The following is a 16,066-nucleotide window of genomic DNA, read 5'->3' on the forward strand; positions in this document are numbered from 1 at the left end:
TTGGTACTGCCTGTCGAGACCACCCGTCCCTAGCAATACGGTGCTACAGTACCCTTGGTACTGTAGCACCCTATTGTTATTAAGTGCTACAGTACCCTTGGTACTGTAGCACCCTATTGTTATTAATGTATCAAAATGCAAATATACCGCACCATCCACTCCGTACGGCAGCTCACCTGCAAAACTGCCACACTATGAAACCTGCGTTTGTGAAACAGGGTACAGTACCCTTGGTACTGTACCCTGTTTCACAAACAGATTACTGTACTGGGTATGAGAGTGATGGAGCGGACAGTTGCGGCGGTGATTGGCGGCGGTGATTGGCGGCCGCGGCGGTAGCGGTAGCGGTGGCGGTACTGTACTCGTCGACAGTGGTACAGTACTCGTCAACAGTAGATGGATGCCGCCAGTCAGTCAGTGTTGTGAAAACACTTGAGATCACAGGGTACAGAATGATAGAGGCAGCATATCCTAATGCGTTGTTAGGCGGGTCTTAGCTCTGTTGTAAATAAAGATGCGTTGTTACGCATACGGTAGATTTCACGTTGCACTGTACAAGGGTACAGTTCCGCACGGTGCTCATGTCTGTATGATATGCTTATTTCACATTGAACCCGATATGCAGTTGAGGAATATTCCACAGACATTGCTTTTTGGTAAAAATTTGTAAGCTACGGAGTACGTCGCTCGACTTTTTATCCGTTTACGGAGAATGATCCTTATCGGGAGGGTTCACTGTAATACTGTACTTGTCCAGCACACATATGCACTCCTCACACGGCAGTCCATGGCCGGGAAGGGAGCGGCCAAACTTTTGTTGCTGTCGAACGGCCCATTTACAGCACGCCAGTGTCGCGCCCTGTACAGTACGAGCCGCCAGATCCGGGGGCCACAGCGCGACAGTGAATTGCCACCCCCATGCGGGCACCTTCGGCCCCAGCGGCGGGGTCCAGCGGGGCTTGGCGCGCCCCGCGCGCAGCGAGCGAGAAACCGCCGGGTAGTAACCTGCGCGCCGCCTCCTCGCCCTTCCCGCGCGGGCGCGGCGGCCGTCTACCCGTCTCTCATTGGCCCCTCTCTCCGGGCGGGCCGCGCGCCGCCCCCGCGTCGGCCGCCCTGCGCGCGGGTGCCACGTGGCCGCGCGCGCGCGCCCGGGTAGCCGCCGCCGTTGACTGCGCCACGCTTGACTGACGCATCGCCCCGCCGCGCGCGACACGTACCGCACACACCCCACCACGGCTACCGCAGGCTACCCGCCCGCCCGCAACACACCCACACACCCCCCTTCACTGACCACCGCGGGTCGCCGCTGCCGCGCCCGCGCGCCGCACGGACAGAAACACTACACTCACACACACACTCACACACACACTCACACACGGCTCTCAGTCCAGTCAGTCCACTGCCGTCCCCTGCACGGAACGCAGAAGACCCGTAGCGTATACGGTACCCCCGCCGCACAGCACACGCTCCTGCCGGTGCGGAGACTCGTGCAACCGCTTCCCCCCCCCCCCCCGCCGTGGTAACGAACGCCGCCCCCTCACCGCGCACCGGCCCGCAACTCACGACATCCCCCGCTGCCCCCGTCCCGCACGTGCGCCGCTCCGGATCCCGCCCCGCCTCTCCCCCACGCACCCCCCCGAAGCCATGGCGACCGCGACCGCGCAGTTCAACGTGTCCGCCATCGGGTGCCCGGACGACAACACCACGGCCATCATCCGCAACTACTTCAACGTCACGGAGTACCGCTGCTTGACCAGATTCTTCGGCAGCCCGCCGCTGTCGACGGGCGTCGGCTACGCCGTCGTCCTGGCCTTCGGCCTGGCCTTCGGCATCGCCACCGTCGCCCTGGTCTACGCCGATCAGTACTTCTTCCGCCGCACCATGAGCTCGGAGTACTTCAACACGGCCGGCCGCTCCGTGCGCACGGGCCTCACGGCCGCCGTCATCGTCTCGCAGTGGACCTGGGCCGCCACCTTGCTGCAGAGCTCCAACGTCGCCTTCCAGTACGGCGTCTCCGGCCCGCTGTGGTACGCCGTCGGCGCCTCCGTCCAGGTCGTCCTCTTCTCCATGATGGCCGTCCTCGTCAAGCTCCGCGCCCCGACCGCCCACACCTTTCTCGAGATCGTCCGCGCGCGCTGGGGCACCGTCGCACACATCATCTTCATGGTCTTCGCCCTGCTCACCAACGTCATCGTCACCAGCCTGCTAATCCTGGGCGCAAGCGATACCGTCCAGGCCCTCACCGGCGTCGACGTCGATATTGCGAGCGTCCTCATCCCGCTCGGCGTCATTATGTACACCCTGGCCGGCGGCCTCAAGGCCACCTTCGTCGCCAGCTATTTTAACACCGCCATTATTCTCATTTCCCTCGTCATTTTCCTCTTCAAGGTCTACGTCACGTCCGAGGAATTGGGCTCTCCGGACAAGGTCTACGATTTGCTGGAGCAAGTCGCCACGGTCGAGCCCGTACCCAACAACCGCGACGGCTCGTACCTCACCCTGTTTTCTCGCAACGGCTTCTTTTTTGGCCTGGTCAACCTCGTCGGCAATTTCGGTACCGTCTTCATCGACCAGTCCTATTGGCAATCGGCCATTGCCGCCACCCCGTCTGCGTCCTGGAAGGGCTACTTGCTCGGCGGCCTCTGTTGGTTTGCCATCCCCTTTTCCCTGGCCACCTCGCTGGGGCTCGCCGCCGTCGCTCGCTCCCTGCCCATCACCGACGCGGAGGCGGACAAGGGCCTCGTCCCGCCCGCCGCCGCGAAGGATCTCATGGGCAACGGCGGCGCCTCGCTCATCCTCGTCATGCTCTTCATGGCCGTCACTTCCTCGGGTGCCTCGGAGCAGATTGCTGTCTCCTCGCTCATCGCATATGACGTCTATCGCACCTATATCAACCCAAACTGCTCGGGCCGCCGTATTATTTTCATCTCGCGCATTGTTATTCTTACGTTTGGACTCTTTATGGGCGTTTTTGGAATTGCCCTCCATCACATCGGCGTCAACTTGAACTTTTTGTATTTGGCCATGGGAGTTTTCATCGGACCGGCTGTCGTCCCGGTTGCCTACTCTATTTGTTGGGGGCGTGCATCGGCCCGTGGTGCCATTTGTGGAGCCCTTATCGGTCTGGTGTGTGGCCTCTCGGTCTGGTTTGGCTATGGTTCGACTTTTGACGGAGGCATTACGATTGTCAATCTCAATCAAAATGAGGTCATGCTTGCGGGTAACCTCGCGTCCATTGTGTCTTCCGGTGTAATTTGCACCGTCCTGAGTTTGCTCTCTCCCGACGACTGCGATTGGAGTACGACTCGCGCTATTGCGCTTATCGAGGACGATCCAAACGCGCACATCCCGTTCGAGACAGAGGAGTCTCTGGAGCGTGCGCTCAAGCGCATCGGTGTGTCCGGCATTGTCATCACGATTGTGCTCGTCTTGTGTTGGCCAGCACTGACGCTTCCTGTCGGCGTATTTTCAAAGGGCTACTTCAAGTTTTGGGTCATCATCTCCTTCATCTGGGGAATTGTGTCTTGCTGTCTCATGGTTATCATGCCTTTGATCGAGTCGAGAAACGATATCCTTGTCGTGTTGAGCATGGGAAGGTATGCCAATCGTCCTGGGAAGAATGAGGGTGATGGCGAGGAGAGCTTGGAAGATTTCGTAGTGGAAGATCGTTAGACCAAGACTTTTATATCATGTTGGATTACGGTTTTGTGCAGATCCCCATTGATGGCCAACCTCAAACCAGAAGAACTCGTCTTTTCCCTGTGAATATTTCTTTCCGCAACGGCGCCAGGGTTTTAAAGGGGAGTGGATTTGTGGGCTTTTGACAGCCCCCAAGTGGTAATCGAAACTCAGTTATGGGCGTTCCTTTTTTTTTTTTTTTTTTCCGTGAACCGGAGATTTTTCTGTCCATAACCCTCTGAAACTGTACCATGTTTTGAGGTGGAGTTGTGAAGAGAGTTGAAGCAGCTCTCAAAAATTTTAGTGAAAAGAGCATATTAGAGTGACTACCTCCATCATTGTCGACGCATGGATTAGACTGAATTGTATTTGACGCATTGCGACTAGAGCATGGTACTATTTGTAAAATTATACGTTGCGACGCACAACCAGTGGTCTTGTATAATATTGTCCTGTTCCTTTTCCGTGCCAATCAAGTAATCAGTGGGAGAAGTGTCGAGAGAGTGCTATTGGGAAGGAAACGAACTGTTCCGAGGTCAGCCGACAACAAGTTGGTCCAGAGTATGGCAGTCGTGTTACACCATTGCAGCTCACGGCCCAGTCGGTACCGTCAAGTGTACTGAACGCGCGGGTGCCTATACGACAAGTGAGTACAGTACTGTTGCACCTCGCCAATAATTTTGCCATACACGTGTGGATATTCCCCGAACGATTCCGAGAGAGCCAGGGATCATCGCGCGGCACAGCCCGAGTGTCGGACGAGGGGGTTGCGGGAAGGGGAGAACGTTGGAAGCATGGATGTCGTTGGGTTGAAGGAGGACGGCAGGCGCGCGGAGGCTGCCAGAAGCAAGAAAAGCGTGGGGCGCAGGCGCGAAGGAGACGTTGGACGTGGGCATAACGTTGGGCGCGAGGAGGACGGCGAGAAGAACGCGAGGAGGACGCGAGGAGGACGCGAGGAGGACGTCGTGATCGAGGAGAGCGTGAGGTGCAAGAGGACCAGGGGATCGCAACGGGGGGATCGCAACGGGGGAGATCGCAACGGGGGGATCGCAACAGGGGAGATCGCAACGGGGGAGATCGCAACGGGGGGTCTGGCAAACGGTCGTAGTCTCAGCCGGTGGCGGCTGGTGTCTGCTCGGGGGTTGAGGAATGGAAGTACCGTCAAAGGCCGCGGATATCGTTTTGTATAAGATAGATGCCACGGGCAAGTAAGAAGGGCATCGAGGAAGCTAAGGGCGAATTGGAGGTAACCTTGAGAACTAACTTCAGATTTTGCTGCGCTCTCTCGGTCGGTGAGGTGTGCGGCTTGGACTAATCGCAACAGTGCAGTCGCGTACAATCGTTGAATTAAAGCCGAGTAGCGTAGCCTTGCCACGTGGAAAGAACGTGGGGGCGTACAGTATCACAGTTTTTTGCCTTTTTCTCTTTTTAGAAGTGTTTTGCAGATAGCTTTTGAAAGCAAACAGCGTTTGCACACGCCTGTGCACTGGGGATGTTTAACGCTTTGGTGAGCCGCATATGCGAGACGTCTGGCAAGAACGTTTGACCATCCGTCTGTCCAAGTGGCGGATGCGCAGAAGTGGTGCATCATGTGAAGTTAAGAAAAGCCGGGGCAGTTGTGCATGAGAGAGCAAGATGCGCCATGCAGTGTTATTGGAAAATATAGTACAGTATTGCACACATACCGTAGTCCTACCTTGTTTCCCAATTTCGAAACTGCGTGCAAGGAGGTGCTGGGCCTTCCGGAAGAGTGAAAAAAGGAAGCATGGTCTCAAGAACGAGACCACTTGTATATAAAGCTTTACTGTATGTGCAAAAAGAGGCATGGTCTCAAGAACGAGACCACTTATATATAAAGCTTTACTGTATATGCAAAAAGAAGCATGGTCTCAAGAACGAGACAACTTCTATATACTACATAGAAGTTATCGATAGTTTTGCGCTGGCAATCGGAGAGAATCGTTGCCGATGTGATAGAGTACTTTCCGTTGTACGATACAGTTTGCGGTGAGCTCACAACAGACTAGCCGGAAAACACATTTTTATGGGAAACTGCTTGCCGTTATGCAGGTGATACGTTGTTGGAGCGAGTGCGCGCAACGTCATTGATCCGATAACAGACAGGTACCAAAGGCTAGTGCAAGACTGGACAGAAAGCAGCACTCAGTGATTGCGGGAATAGCGCGTAGGCACCAACGCAAGCAAATGTTTCACCTCAGTTCATCCGAGATTCAGAAGATGCGTTTAAAGAGAGAAAAGAGGCTTGAGCGACTGGGGGTTGTGGTTGGCTCTGTAAACAGACTTTGCTTTGTGAGTGGACACGGTTTTTTTTTATTCAGGACAAGTGAGGACCATGGCATGCGTGACAGGGGTACCCTAGCTGGTGTCTAGACGACAAGCGATTTGCCTCATATGAAGTCAGGCATGGCTAGGGCCTGTCTCAGTGCTCTGGTGATTCGATCGCCGAGCAAGACTCGTTGCGGTGCTGCCACGCAAGACAAAGAGTCGTCTGTTTTTTGAGATTTTTAAACGCCCAAGGACACGAGGCTTGTCGGTTGCTGTGCCGAAGGAAAGCTGTCCACTACTGAAAAATCACAGATCCTGCTGTCGCGTTATGCAAATGAAATGATTAAAGTTGCATTCTCTACATTTCAGGAGACTGACGCTGAGTTTGTCCAACGCTATGTTCTTTTCCTATCAGGTTTGAACAGATAAAATGGCGCACCTCGCGAAACCTAAACATGTAGCCCTGGTGAACGCATCACCGAAAGTCCCAACACTCTAACCAAGGTATTCGGAGTAGGTTCAGAAACGCCAAAGCAGCCTTTCTAGATCATCTTGCTCCTGACATGGGAGACCAAGCACGCAGGTCCCATGCAAAGAGCGGCATCTTTGGAGCGTTGAAGTCTCCAGTGCCTGAACATGATGCTGAAGGACGTCGTTCCCTCACCCGGGTGAATTCGTCCCGCACAACTGAAGCATTGCAGTTGCGAGAGGCCTTACAAAAGTCTTCGTCTCGAATGAATCGAAAGCTTCTCATCAACGAGCTCTCATCTCCGCGAAGAGGGGCGAATCAAAACCAGTTTGCAGACACAGATGAACTCGATGACCTCGAAGACGACGAGGACTTCGCTGTTGCCAGCTTTCGTGGCAAGAGTCTTTTGGAAAGCTTGGAACTGAACGTGAGGTCTGCCAAGTCGTCCGGTCGCCACTCGATGTTTGCGAGAATGGATACGCAAAGCCCAACGTCGAAGAAATCAGAACAGAGTGTTTCGTCCAAGGTGTTCAAGGATCGAGTAGCCGCCCGTTTCAAGTCTACCACAAAATCAGCGCGCAAAGTATCATCGGCCGACTCGACGGAGGAGAACTGGGAACAGTAGGGTGTCCTTTTGAAAGTATTAGAGCGTGTGTGATTGTGAATGAATGAAGTGACCATCTACGACTTTTACAGCTTCACTCTTACGAAATACAAAGTAAATTGATAGCTAGAAGATGAATTCGCTCAACACTGTTTCCCAGCGTTGAAAACCGCCGTCTGGGCAATGCGACAAGGCAAGGAGAATACTCAAAAGAACTTTGACCACCCCCACACAATGACATCATCTGTGCATGCGGACGCCTTCCACTCCTCCGTAGCGCGCATCCTTTCCAGGAAAGCCTGGAGGTCGCTGCAATCCGGTGGGATTCGATAACCCTTGTAATGCCCCGCGGCGACGGAAATATGTTGCAGTTTGGGCGCCAAGTTGCAGTCCAGTGCGGAGATGGTCTCCCCCAGCAAAAACGGGCCCTTTCCCTGTGCTAAAAACTTGTTCACACCTCTCAGAGCTTCCGTCAGCTCTGCTTTGACTTTTGGCTCATTGTCAGGCTCCTTGTTTTTTACAAAGCGAATAAACGAGCCGAAGACAGGCGACACGGCGTCGAAGGCGGCATCCCAGTTGGGGTCATCTTCGCGCGTGAGGATGAGGTTCTCTTTGCGGCCGACTTTATCTGCGTAGTCGACGATTTCGTCGGAGTCGCCAATGGCATGGGGGCCATCTACAAAAGTCGGGGTGGAGCCGTTTTCGTTGAGATCTAGAAACCAGCCTGGCTTGTTCGCAAGATCGATGTAGAAGGTGTTGAAATCCGTGTTCTTAAAGCGCAGCGCAAGGTTGGCCTTCCATGTGAACGGGCAGTCGCCCATGACCTTGCCCCCTGGTCCGGCTTTTGCGAAAAGTATCATGCCATCTTCGAGCGGTGGTGGGGCGGAAGCAGTCATGGTGAGCGGGCGGCGGCGGCGTGCGGGCGCTTGTGGGGAAAAGGTGGTACAGGTTTTGAACGACGAGAGGAGAGACCGGGACGGGGAGAGGGAGAGGGTTGGTGCTGACGGGATGAAGGCCTGCATCGAGACAGCGGAGACGGTCAACGTACAAAGAGGCTGCGAAAAGGTGCTCCGTTGCTATGGTGATGATGCTCGATAGGTTAACGTAAATGTCGAGTCGAAGCCCAATTTGCGCTTAGTCCCACTCTGATCATTCGCTGCCATTCATTGTCGAATTTAGGGAAAGCCCAATCGTCGCCCTGCTGACGGACCCATTCCTACCCACACCTCATCCCCGTTGCCATTCACGCCGTCCCCCACCGACAACCCCAGCCTAACCCTCAATGGCGTGGCGAGACGCTTTCACACGAGTCGAGCCCGGCTCTCCTCGCCCGGCCCCGCCAGAGTCGCTCAGAACGTGGACCTCTCAAACCACGTACGGGCTGCTGGGCGGGATGGTCTTCGGCGGCTACCGCGGCCTACTCCAAGCGCGCACTTCCACGCCCTCGCCCACCCCCACCACGTCCGCGCGGCACCGTCTGGCCGTGTTCTTCGTCCGCGAAAGCATCCTCACCGGCGCTCGCGTCGGTCTCTTCGCGTCGGTCTTCTCCGCCGTCTCGCTCGCCGCGCACGCCTCGTACGGCGACACCACCCCGGGCACCTTCGCGGCCGCCGGCGCGCTGACCTGTGGCTTGTTCGGCAGCGCCGCAGCGGGACGCGTCGCTGTGCCGGCCGCGGCTGGTTTCGGTGCAGTAGCCGCCGGCGCGCTGGGCGTCGCACAGGCGAGTCTGGAGGACGCGTATCAAATTAAGGCTGGGGAGGCTCAAGGGGAAGACCTAGTAGAGACGGCGCAGGAGGGGGAGGAGCAGGGGTCCGTCGCCATCGTTATTAACAGACTGGAGGAGAGTTTGAAAGCGCACCCCGTAGCGATGGCGAGGCGAGAGAAGGGAGGAAATACGGCAGGTGACGATGGTCTGGCTTGATTGAGGGCAACGGAAATTGCTGTTTTTGATCGGCTTGATTTTGGCTGGCTCCTTTACGATGTGACAAGTTGCGGTGTGCGGAACGCGTCAAGGAACGGCTGCACGGCATGTCGGATGCGAACGCGGAATCTCCGGACGGGAAGCGCCCGCTCACTAGCACGCCTTCAGCCTTTTCTGACCTTGCGCTCTCCTCGCACGACGTTCTCGCACACAGCGCCCGCGTCGCGTGTAAGGGCGGCTGCGGGAAGAAGCGCCGCTACTTTTGCAGCGAGTGCGTCATCCCGCTGGTGGAGCCCCCCACTGCCTTCCCGGCTCTCCAGCTCCCCTTGTTCGTAGACATCCTGCAGGCAGGGGGGGAGACGCCCCAGCGCAGCACGGCGCAGCACGTCCCCCTACTGGCGCCCGGCTACGCAAAGGTGTGGAGGCCGTTTCCTTCTTGCGCAGACGCGTTTCGGACCGAGGTTTTGGAGAAGAGCGCGGATGGGAGCGTTGCTGTTTTGTATGTGCCATTTGTTTGTGCGATTGATTCCTTTGCTCCCGACGTGTTCTGTATGTACTAATCTATTAATGCCTTTGATGACATGTAAACTACTTGGTGCATGTGATTAAAGATTTCCCTCCGATGACGCATTGTCGCCGGAGGAGGCGCTAAGGTCGCTCCCCAACTTGAAGCGAATCATCGTGATGGACTCAAGCTGGACAAAGTCAGTTTTGCTCATGCGGGACCCTTGTCTCCGCGGACTCCCACACGTCAGTCTTCCCGCCGGGCGAGGCACCCGGTTCTGGCGCTACGCGCCGAAGCGGAGCGAGCATTCCGAGTATTTTAACCCCGACAAAGTTGGATCACTGCTGTCTACTGTCGAGTCGGTGCATCGTTTCTGCGACAGTTATAACCAGGCCAAGGGAATTGGGCCAGGGGCGTGTGATGACCTACTGTGGCTGTTTGCCTTCTTGCATGGCAGGGTGAGGGAGGTTTATGAAAATGCCCCAGGAAAGCGCCAGCGCATTATGCGCAAATCAAAGGGGCTTTTGGAACAGTTTTAGCAGGAAAAGCTATGCCCTCGTCCTTGCAGTTTAAGAATAGGCAGTAAGATAACTGAATGGTCAACGTAGCTACTCATTGGCGTCAAACGATACCCTGGCACTGCCATGAAGAAAAGACGTAAAACACGGTTACAAACACAACTTCCGACTAGGATTGAAAAGAAATGGCGAACACTGAACGTGGCCAAGTTAAGCTGCCGTTGGACTTTGGGCTTCAGCAAGTCCAGTCATGAGCTGCACCTTGAAACCTTTTGAGCAAAGGCGGAGCTCGAATCTGTGTCAGGGAGATCTATATTTTCGATTAATTTTAGGCATGTCGGAGTCGGCAAAACGATATCGTCCCACTTTGACCACTCGTCCCAGGGTTTATCGACCATCGCCAATGCCGCCGCCCACAGACGTTTACGGCCTTTGACAACATTGGTTCTTACCGAACGTCTGGTGAAAAGTAGTTGGAGTATTCCGTGCCGAACCATTGTCTCAGGTTCATTCCACAGCTCTTTACGTGCCGCAGCGTTCAAAAATCGCTAACACACCTAGCGTTCTCCAGCTTTGAACAAGCAATGGCTTTTGTCCCTACCCCATTTCTTCTCGGCAAAAGCAAGGGAGCTCCACCCCGATGTGCGAACTTAACTCGCATGTCAGCCGCTCCAGATGGAGAAGTGCGCTTGAGTCGACGGGCAGTCGTTTCCGGGGCAACAGCAGCGGCTCTCTTGCAAATGACACCAACATTCCTCCCAAAACCTGCCGGCGCTACTGTCGACATTGATATTGAAAGGTTTGGCGACAAGGGTATGCTTCAAATTGGTTTGCGCGCTTGATTTTAATGAGGACAGATGCACCGATTCTGACCGCAAGTTGTTTTTGTCTTTATAAATGGAACAGAGCTCAAGGTCAGCGCCATAAACAGTACGTTAAACCAGCCATCCTTCACTGCTATGGAAGAGGGCTGATCATGCATGCCTTTTCGCGTGAGTCGGAGAACCTTCAGCTGCTAACTTCCAACGAAACTGTCATCGCTACTTGCCGTTTCTTTCAGAGGTAAAACAAAACGTCAGAAACGTTTTGACCGAGAAGCCCGAGCTTCTTCCATACCTCTTCGAGCTAACCCTACATGATGCCCTAACGTTTAATCCGCAAACCCTGGATGGAGGGCCCAACGGAAGCCTTAGACTTGAGCTCGACAGAGAGGCCAACAAGGGCCTTGCGGAAGCCCATAAAGCTATCGAAGGCGTGAGGTCCCTGCAGCGTCAGGACATGAGCTACGCCGATACATGTGCCTTTGCAGGTGCTGTAGCTATAGAAGTTACCGGCGGACCGCGCATTGTCATTCAACTGGGACGTGAGGATGCGAAGGGGCCCGATCCGGAATGGAAGTCCGGTCTCTATAAACCTGGTGCTACAGCACAGGAGCTGAAAGAAGCCTTCAATTCTGCGGGGCTAAACGGTCCACGGGATGTAGTTTTGTTCCACGGTGCCGTTGGATCTTTGAATGATATTGGACAAAGCCGGGCTGAGAAGTTGAGAGCTACTGCAATCACTGACGACGACGACGATGAGGATGAGGATGGAGTTGACGACGTCACATACGGAAAAGTTGCCTCTAAGAAGCGCGGTGCCGTGCTGGTTTCCTCAAACGTGTCCCTATTGACGTTAGGTGGACAGAAGTTTGGCAACAGCTATCTGGCCGCTATTATGAAAGCGAAGAACCTTGATGAACTCTCACAAAGGGATAGAGCGTTGCTTGAAGACAAGGAAACCCTGCCGTACCTACAAAAGTACGCCGGAAACAACGGAAAGTTCATTAATGACATGGCAGACCTGTTTCAACAGATATCTTTGCTCGGAAGTTCATTCGAATCCATGAAGTTGGAGGACAAGTAACCACTCACTTTTTTATCGTACACAGTCTCCGTAAAATCACTTGTAATGCACATTGCTGTTCCTGCTGTAGTTCACCGACATCAAGTTTCGACCCATGAAGTTCTCTTTTCTTGTCATCCGAAGTATGAACTCATGACGAAACGAGAAATGTTAAACTTCAAAAGACACGTAGCCAAGAAAGCAACAGCCACGCCGACTATTGGATACAGGAACACGGTGGTGTGTTGCAGAAAAGGTAGTACGTCGTACCCGAGGAAGGTGACGTACAAGTAGTAGCTGAATGCAAGCGCATATGTCGCGTTCGCTAGCAGTGTGCAGACAAACCCATCTTTCATGAACACCATCATCAGAAAGTACTGAAACACATATAATAATATGAAGAACGGAAAGAAAGAGTTGCAGTGAACGTCAAATGCATATAGCCACTCAACTTTTTGCTCGGTTGTATGGCTCCCCGCGTTCTCGATCAACAGATATTGGTTGGCCAGATACCATCCCAACGTCGCTGCTAACACTCCCACAAGCCCGAAATCCACGACAATAGCATACAGGATTGCTTTGAAAAAGCCCCCTACACTCTTGTGAAACGCTATTGCATATCCAAGTGACGAAATAGCCATAAAATATACCATGATGGCGATGAAAGCCGGATCTACAAAAAACATGACAAACAAAACGAATCGATTTGGCACCGTGCTAGTGCAAACGGTTAGTACTGCAATCCCAAGGCTAGTTGACATGAGTATACACACGGAAATGGCGTTCCGTCCGCCCGCAATGTCTTCGTCGTTGCCATTCTAAAGCGACATGCATATCCGTACCGTCTCGTGCCCACTGGTTCTTTGTTTGCTTGTGGTATTTTGTGGTTCTGTACACACGTGATGGTGCGACGCAAAGATAGAGCATTTGCCACAAGGTGTAGTCCATATCCATTTGTGGATATTGGAAAAAACGGCGAACATACTCTGGCATTTGTACAGAGCTCCCTCCAAGCTAAGCGGCGCAAACGGGGTACAATCGTACGTGAGCAAACAACAGGACATGAATCGTTCGAAAAGACATTGCTAATTAGAAAACGGTGCTAAGATGCAAGCCCGAAAAGTTGGAAATTGGGACAGAAGCCCTGTTGGTGACAGGGGCGCAAGTCCCCATCACCAAACTTGACTCCGTTGTGCCAATAGCTAAAACATTTGACGTACCGAAGTTGCTCCGCTCTTGGCTCCGTAGAGTGGTAGGCTTATCGATGACATTTCGCAAGACACAGGACGGTCAACACGACCCGCAAGTTGGTGGGGAAGAGCCGAAGTCTTTCTCGTTGATCCAACCTTCCCCAGGCGCCAAAACCAGCCGCCGAATCTCCGGTACTCAGAACGAGCTGCCCTTGTACGTAGTTGGTGCAAAGGAAGTGAATTCTCGCAGAATCGAAGGCAAGATTGAGGTGGGCAAAAAGTGAAGTTGCCGTTTACGCAGGGAGCAGGAGAATGGAGGATGTCTTTGAAGTGGCTCGCTCGCTGGTCAAGTTCTTTGATGTGAATTTTTCAGGCGTAAACTCACTAAAGTCAACAGTAATGCCTGCTGAGAAATATCATAGCCGTAGGAGCTGTGTTCCAATCATTGCTGTGCATTCTCGGGCAAAAAAGGTCTCTTCAGAAAATGAAAATTACAACAAAAAAAATTGAGCCTGCGAAGGCGTCGTCATCGCCCATAAATAACCCTTTTCGGTTGAGACAGCGTACAATACTGAACATGTCACATGCTTTGGCGAGTATCTCTGGTTGCATCGCTGTTTACTTGCGCACCTTGAAGGCGTGAAGGAAGATTTCGCTGCAAATCTGCAGACTGCAGAGATTGGAACTGAGTTTCAATTTTTGACAGTAAGGCACCCCCGAGAGGTTCGGCATGTCTCGTTTAGGGGAACACAGTATGTTCTCCTACACGAGACATGCCGAACATACGCCGAACATATATATATATATATTATATATGTTGTTTCCTTGACTTTGACATGACATGCTCAGAGGGTCTTAGCTCTGTTGTAAATAAAGATGTAAGGTATATGATAAGGTACACATTAAGTTAAACAAACGGCATACACCGATGCTGTAAGTAAAGAGACGTTAAATTAAAACAAAGGACAAATTACAGTTACAACGCTGCTTACAGTAAATGTTTACTCGGTAAAATTCCTGAGTAAACATTTACTCGCAAGCAGATTAACATTTACTCGGTGTCGAGTTGATGGTTGCGAGTAAATGTTTACTCGGTGACATTTCCGGGTAAACATTTACTCGCAATCAGATTAACATTTACTCGGTGTCGAGTTGATGGTTGCGAGTAAATGTTTACTCGGTGACATTTCCGGGTAAACATTTACTCGCAATCAGATTAACATTTACTCGGTGTCGAGTTGATGGTTGCGAGTAAATGTTTACTCGGTGACATTTCCGGGTAAACATTTACTCGCAATCAGATTAACATTTACTCGGTGTCGAGTTGATGGTTGCGAGTAAATGTTTACTCGGTGACATTCCCGGGTAAACATTTACCCGCAACCAGGTTAACATTTACCCGGTGTCGAGTTGATGGTTGCGAGTAAATGTTCACTCCTTAACATTCCCGGGTAAACATTTACCCGCAACCAGGTTAACCTTTACTGTATGGCCTTTAATGGCTTACGAGACATGTCATACAGTCATTATAAACTGAGTGACATGTGATTGTTTATTCGACGATATGATATCGAGTATAGGTTTACTGTTCCTCGCTTTGCTTGACAGTTAACGTTTACTTACGGATAAAAGCGCGCGAAACCGGAACAATCCTCTCGTATTGCTGCGAACAGTTCGATTTTTAGGTTCCATATAAAAAGGGACCCGAAGTTTTTTATATCGAGCGCCCACCATCATTCTCACGGACGTCACTCTTTTGTTTTCTTGCGCGTTGGTTTTTTCGAAATCGTCACTCTTTTGTTTTCTTGCGCTTTGGTTTCTTTCACACTTGACCGCTTGCTGTTGTCAAGAACGGGTGTGGTATGTGTCGCTCTGTGTTTCGTTTTCTAGACAGACAAATCAGGGATCTGACATTTCAACTGATTTTTTAGCCTCCGAGTTGTGTCTGACCGACATGTGCAGACAGGAAAAATAGCGCGATCTGCGTCCGTCGAGGCCGAGAGGACAGAGTCGACCCCTCACGGGGTCGATCGCCAGGTGAGAAATCTGACCTTGGCGGGGCTATAGCCACAGCGGGTGAGCCCGCTGGGGCCTTCGATACGCTTCAAGAAAGGGAGCCCTCGGCAGAAAAAGAAAGCCTCGAGGCGTGGAGCCAACTCAGTGTCCCCACTTCCATAACCCCTTTTTCGCTACACGTCCAGTCTCAGTTCTAAAGCCCGCAAGTTGCTACAGGGCGCAGTATGAGTCTGTCAAGGCTGTGGGGCTATCCCGCTGTCAAGCACCAAACGAAGGATGACAGGCCCTCTCCGAGTTTCGCTTCCCAAGTGAAACGAAACGCCCCCGCCCTTGCATGTAAAGGCCTCCATGCTGTCGTTTCTATTAAGTGGAAGTAAGCAATGATATCTTAAACGAAAAAATAGCGTGAACTTTATTTGGAATGCAAGATCATATATCCCCTTTCCTACGCTTTTGAATGCATGGACTATGCGCTGCGACGCGTTTGGGGAAAGCAGTTCCAAAGATTTCGAACCTACGCTCATGAATGCGGAATCCTATTTCTAGCATGCCGCATAGTAGTAAAATGGTTCTGCTCGCTGTGCGAAAACCATGTGCAAATCGAGCTGTCGGTTTGGCATGCTCATATTGACGTTAGCGCCCCGAACAATTGGCTGCCAAACACACAAGTTGATACTGTCCTTGCATCACGTGCAGGGCCTTTCTGGGGGCGCAGCAGGATCTGAAATGTTCACATGTAGCGTGTGTTTATGTTGCGTTTGGCAACCTGAAAAGGGGGGTGCAAATCTCATAATGAGTTTCGAGTACCAAAAAAAGGGGCTCGAAACTCATTTTGAGTTTCGAGTACCAAAAAAAAGGGGCTTGAAACTCATAATGAGTTTCGAGTACCAAAAAAAGGGACTCGAAACTCATAATGAGTTTCGAACCCCCGAAAAAAGGGACTCGAAACTCAAAATGAGAATGGCCTCGAATCATGCGCAGGGGCGCTTCAGGGG

The 16,066-nt window shown here is 52.6% G+C and overlaps 6 protein-coding genes; 4 read left to right on the forward strand and 2 right to left on the reverse strand.

The window, feature by feature from the left end:
* The first annotated feature begins 1,644 nt into the window (after positions 1 to 1,644).
* Positions 1,645 to 3,672, forward strand: CHC_T00009208001 (Urea active transporter-like protein 1). Its single transcript, XM_005716833.1, has one exon. It carries the CDS (start codon positions 1,645 to 1,647, stop codon positions 3,670 to 3,672), a length of 2,028 nt encoding a protein of 675 aa, XP_005716890.1.
* Positions 3,673 to 6,527: 2,855 nt separating this feature from the next.
* CHC_T00005251001 (hypothetical protein) lies at positions 6,528 to 7,169 on the forward strand. XM_005716834.1 is given in 2 exon segments: positions 6,528 to 7,058; positions 7,059 to 7,169. The coding sequence occupies 1 exon segment, from the start codon at positions 6,528 to 6,530 to the stop codon at positions 7,056 to 7,058; it is 531 nt and encodes a 176-aa protein (XP_005716891.1). The 3' UTR covers positions 7,059 to 7,169.
* Positions 7,170 to 7,243: 74 nt separating this feature from the next.
* Positions 7,244 to 8,059, reverse strand: CHC_T00005252001 (hypothetical protein). Its single transcript, XM_005716835.1, has one exon. It carries the CDS (start codon positions 8,057 to 8,059, stop codon positions 7,244 to 7,246), a length of 816 nt encoding a protein of 271 aa, XP_005716892.1.
* A 260-nt stretch (positions 8,060 to 8,319) lies between these two features.
* CHC_T00005253001 (hypothetical protein) lies at positions 8,320 to 8,958 on the forward strand. Its single transcript, XM_005716836.1, has one exon. It carries the CDS (start codon positions 8,320 to 8,322, stop codon positions 8,956 to 8,958), a length of 639 nt encoding a protein of 212 aa, XP_005716893.1.
* A 107-nt stretch (positions 8,959 to 9,065) lies between these two features.
* CHC_T00005254001 (hypothetical protein) lies at positions 9,066 to 10,823 on the forward strand. The gene is made up of 3 exons (XM_005716837.1): positions 9,066 to 9,457; positions 9,570 to 9,995; positions 10,487 to 10,823. Exons 1-3 carry the CDS (start codon positions 9,066 to 9,068, stop codon positions 10,821 to 10,823), a joined length of 1,155 nt encoding a protein of 384 aa, XP_005716894.1.
* Positions 10,824 to 10,850: 27 nt separating this feature from the next.
* On the reverse strand, positions 10,851 to 13,360 carry CHC_T00005255001 (hypothetical protein). XM_005716838.1 is given in 5 exon segments: positions 10,851 to 11,999; positions 12,000 to 12,538; positions 12,708 to 12,879; positions 13,086 to 13,136; positions 13,137 to 13,360. The coding sequence occupies 3 exon segments, from the start codon at positions 13,134 to 13,136 to the stop codon at positions 12,000 to 12,002; spliced, it is 762 nt and encodes a 253-aa protein (XP_005716895.1). The 5' UTR covers positions 13,137 to 13,360; the 3' UTR covers positions 10,851 to 11,999.
* Positions 13,361 to 16,066: the final 2,706 nt, after the last annotated feature.

Source organism: Chondrus crispus, genomic scaffold, assembly GCF_000350225.1.
Source record: "Chondrus crispus Stackhouse genomic scaffold, scaffold_275, whole genome shotgun sequence".
NCBI classification, from domain to species: Eukaryota; Rhodophyta; class Florideophyceae; order Gigartinales; family Gigartinaceae; genus Chondrus; species Chondrus crispus.

Excerpts from the sequence above, each read along its gene's own strand:
- CHC_T00005251001 (XM_005716834.1), top strand. The coding sequence starts at position 6,528 with ATGGGAGACCAAGCACGCAGGTCCCATGCAAAGAGCGGCATCTTTGGA.
- CHC_T00009208001 (XM_005716833.1), top strand. The coding sequence starts at position 1,645 with ATGGCGACCGCGACCGCGCAGTTCAACGTGTCCGCCATCGGGTGCCCG.
- CHC_T00005255001 (XM_005716838.1), bottom strand. The coding sequence starts at position 13,136 with ATGTCATCGATAAGCCTACCACTCTACGGAGCCAAGAGCGGAGCAACT. Across the intron at positions 12,880-13,085 it reads CCAAGAGCGGAGCAACTTCG|CTTGGAGGGAGCTCTGTACA; the intron begins GTACGTCAAATG and ends TGCGCCGCTTAG. Across the intron at positions 12,539-12,707 it reads GAACCAGTGGGCACGAGACG|ATCCGGCTTTCATCGCCATC; the intron begins GTACGGATATGC and ends TGTTTTTTGTAG.
- CHC_T00005253001 (XM_005716836.1), top strand. The coding sequence starts at position 8,320 with ATGGCGTGGCGAGACGCTTTCACACGAGTCGAGCCCGGCTCTCCTCGC.
- CHC_T00005254001 (XM_005716837.1), top strand. The coding sequence starts at position 9,066 with ATGTCGGATGCGAACGCGGAATCTCCGGACGGGAAGCGCCCGCTCACT. Across the intron at positions 9,458-9,569 it reads GATGGGAGCGTTGCTGTTTT|ATTTCCCTCCGATGACGCAT; the intron begins GTATGTGCCATT and ends ATGTGATTAAAG. Across the intron at positions 9,996-10,486 it reads TCAAAGGGGCTTTTGGAACA|GTTCATTCCACAGCTCTTTA; the intron begins GTTTTAGCAGGA and ends CCATTGTCTCAG.
- CHC_T00005252001 (XM_005716835.1), bottom strand. The coding sequence starts at position 8,059 with ATGCAGGCCTTCATCCCGTCAGCACCAACCCTCTCCCTCTCCCCGTCC.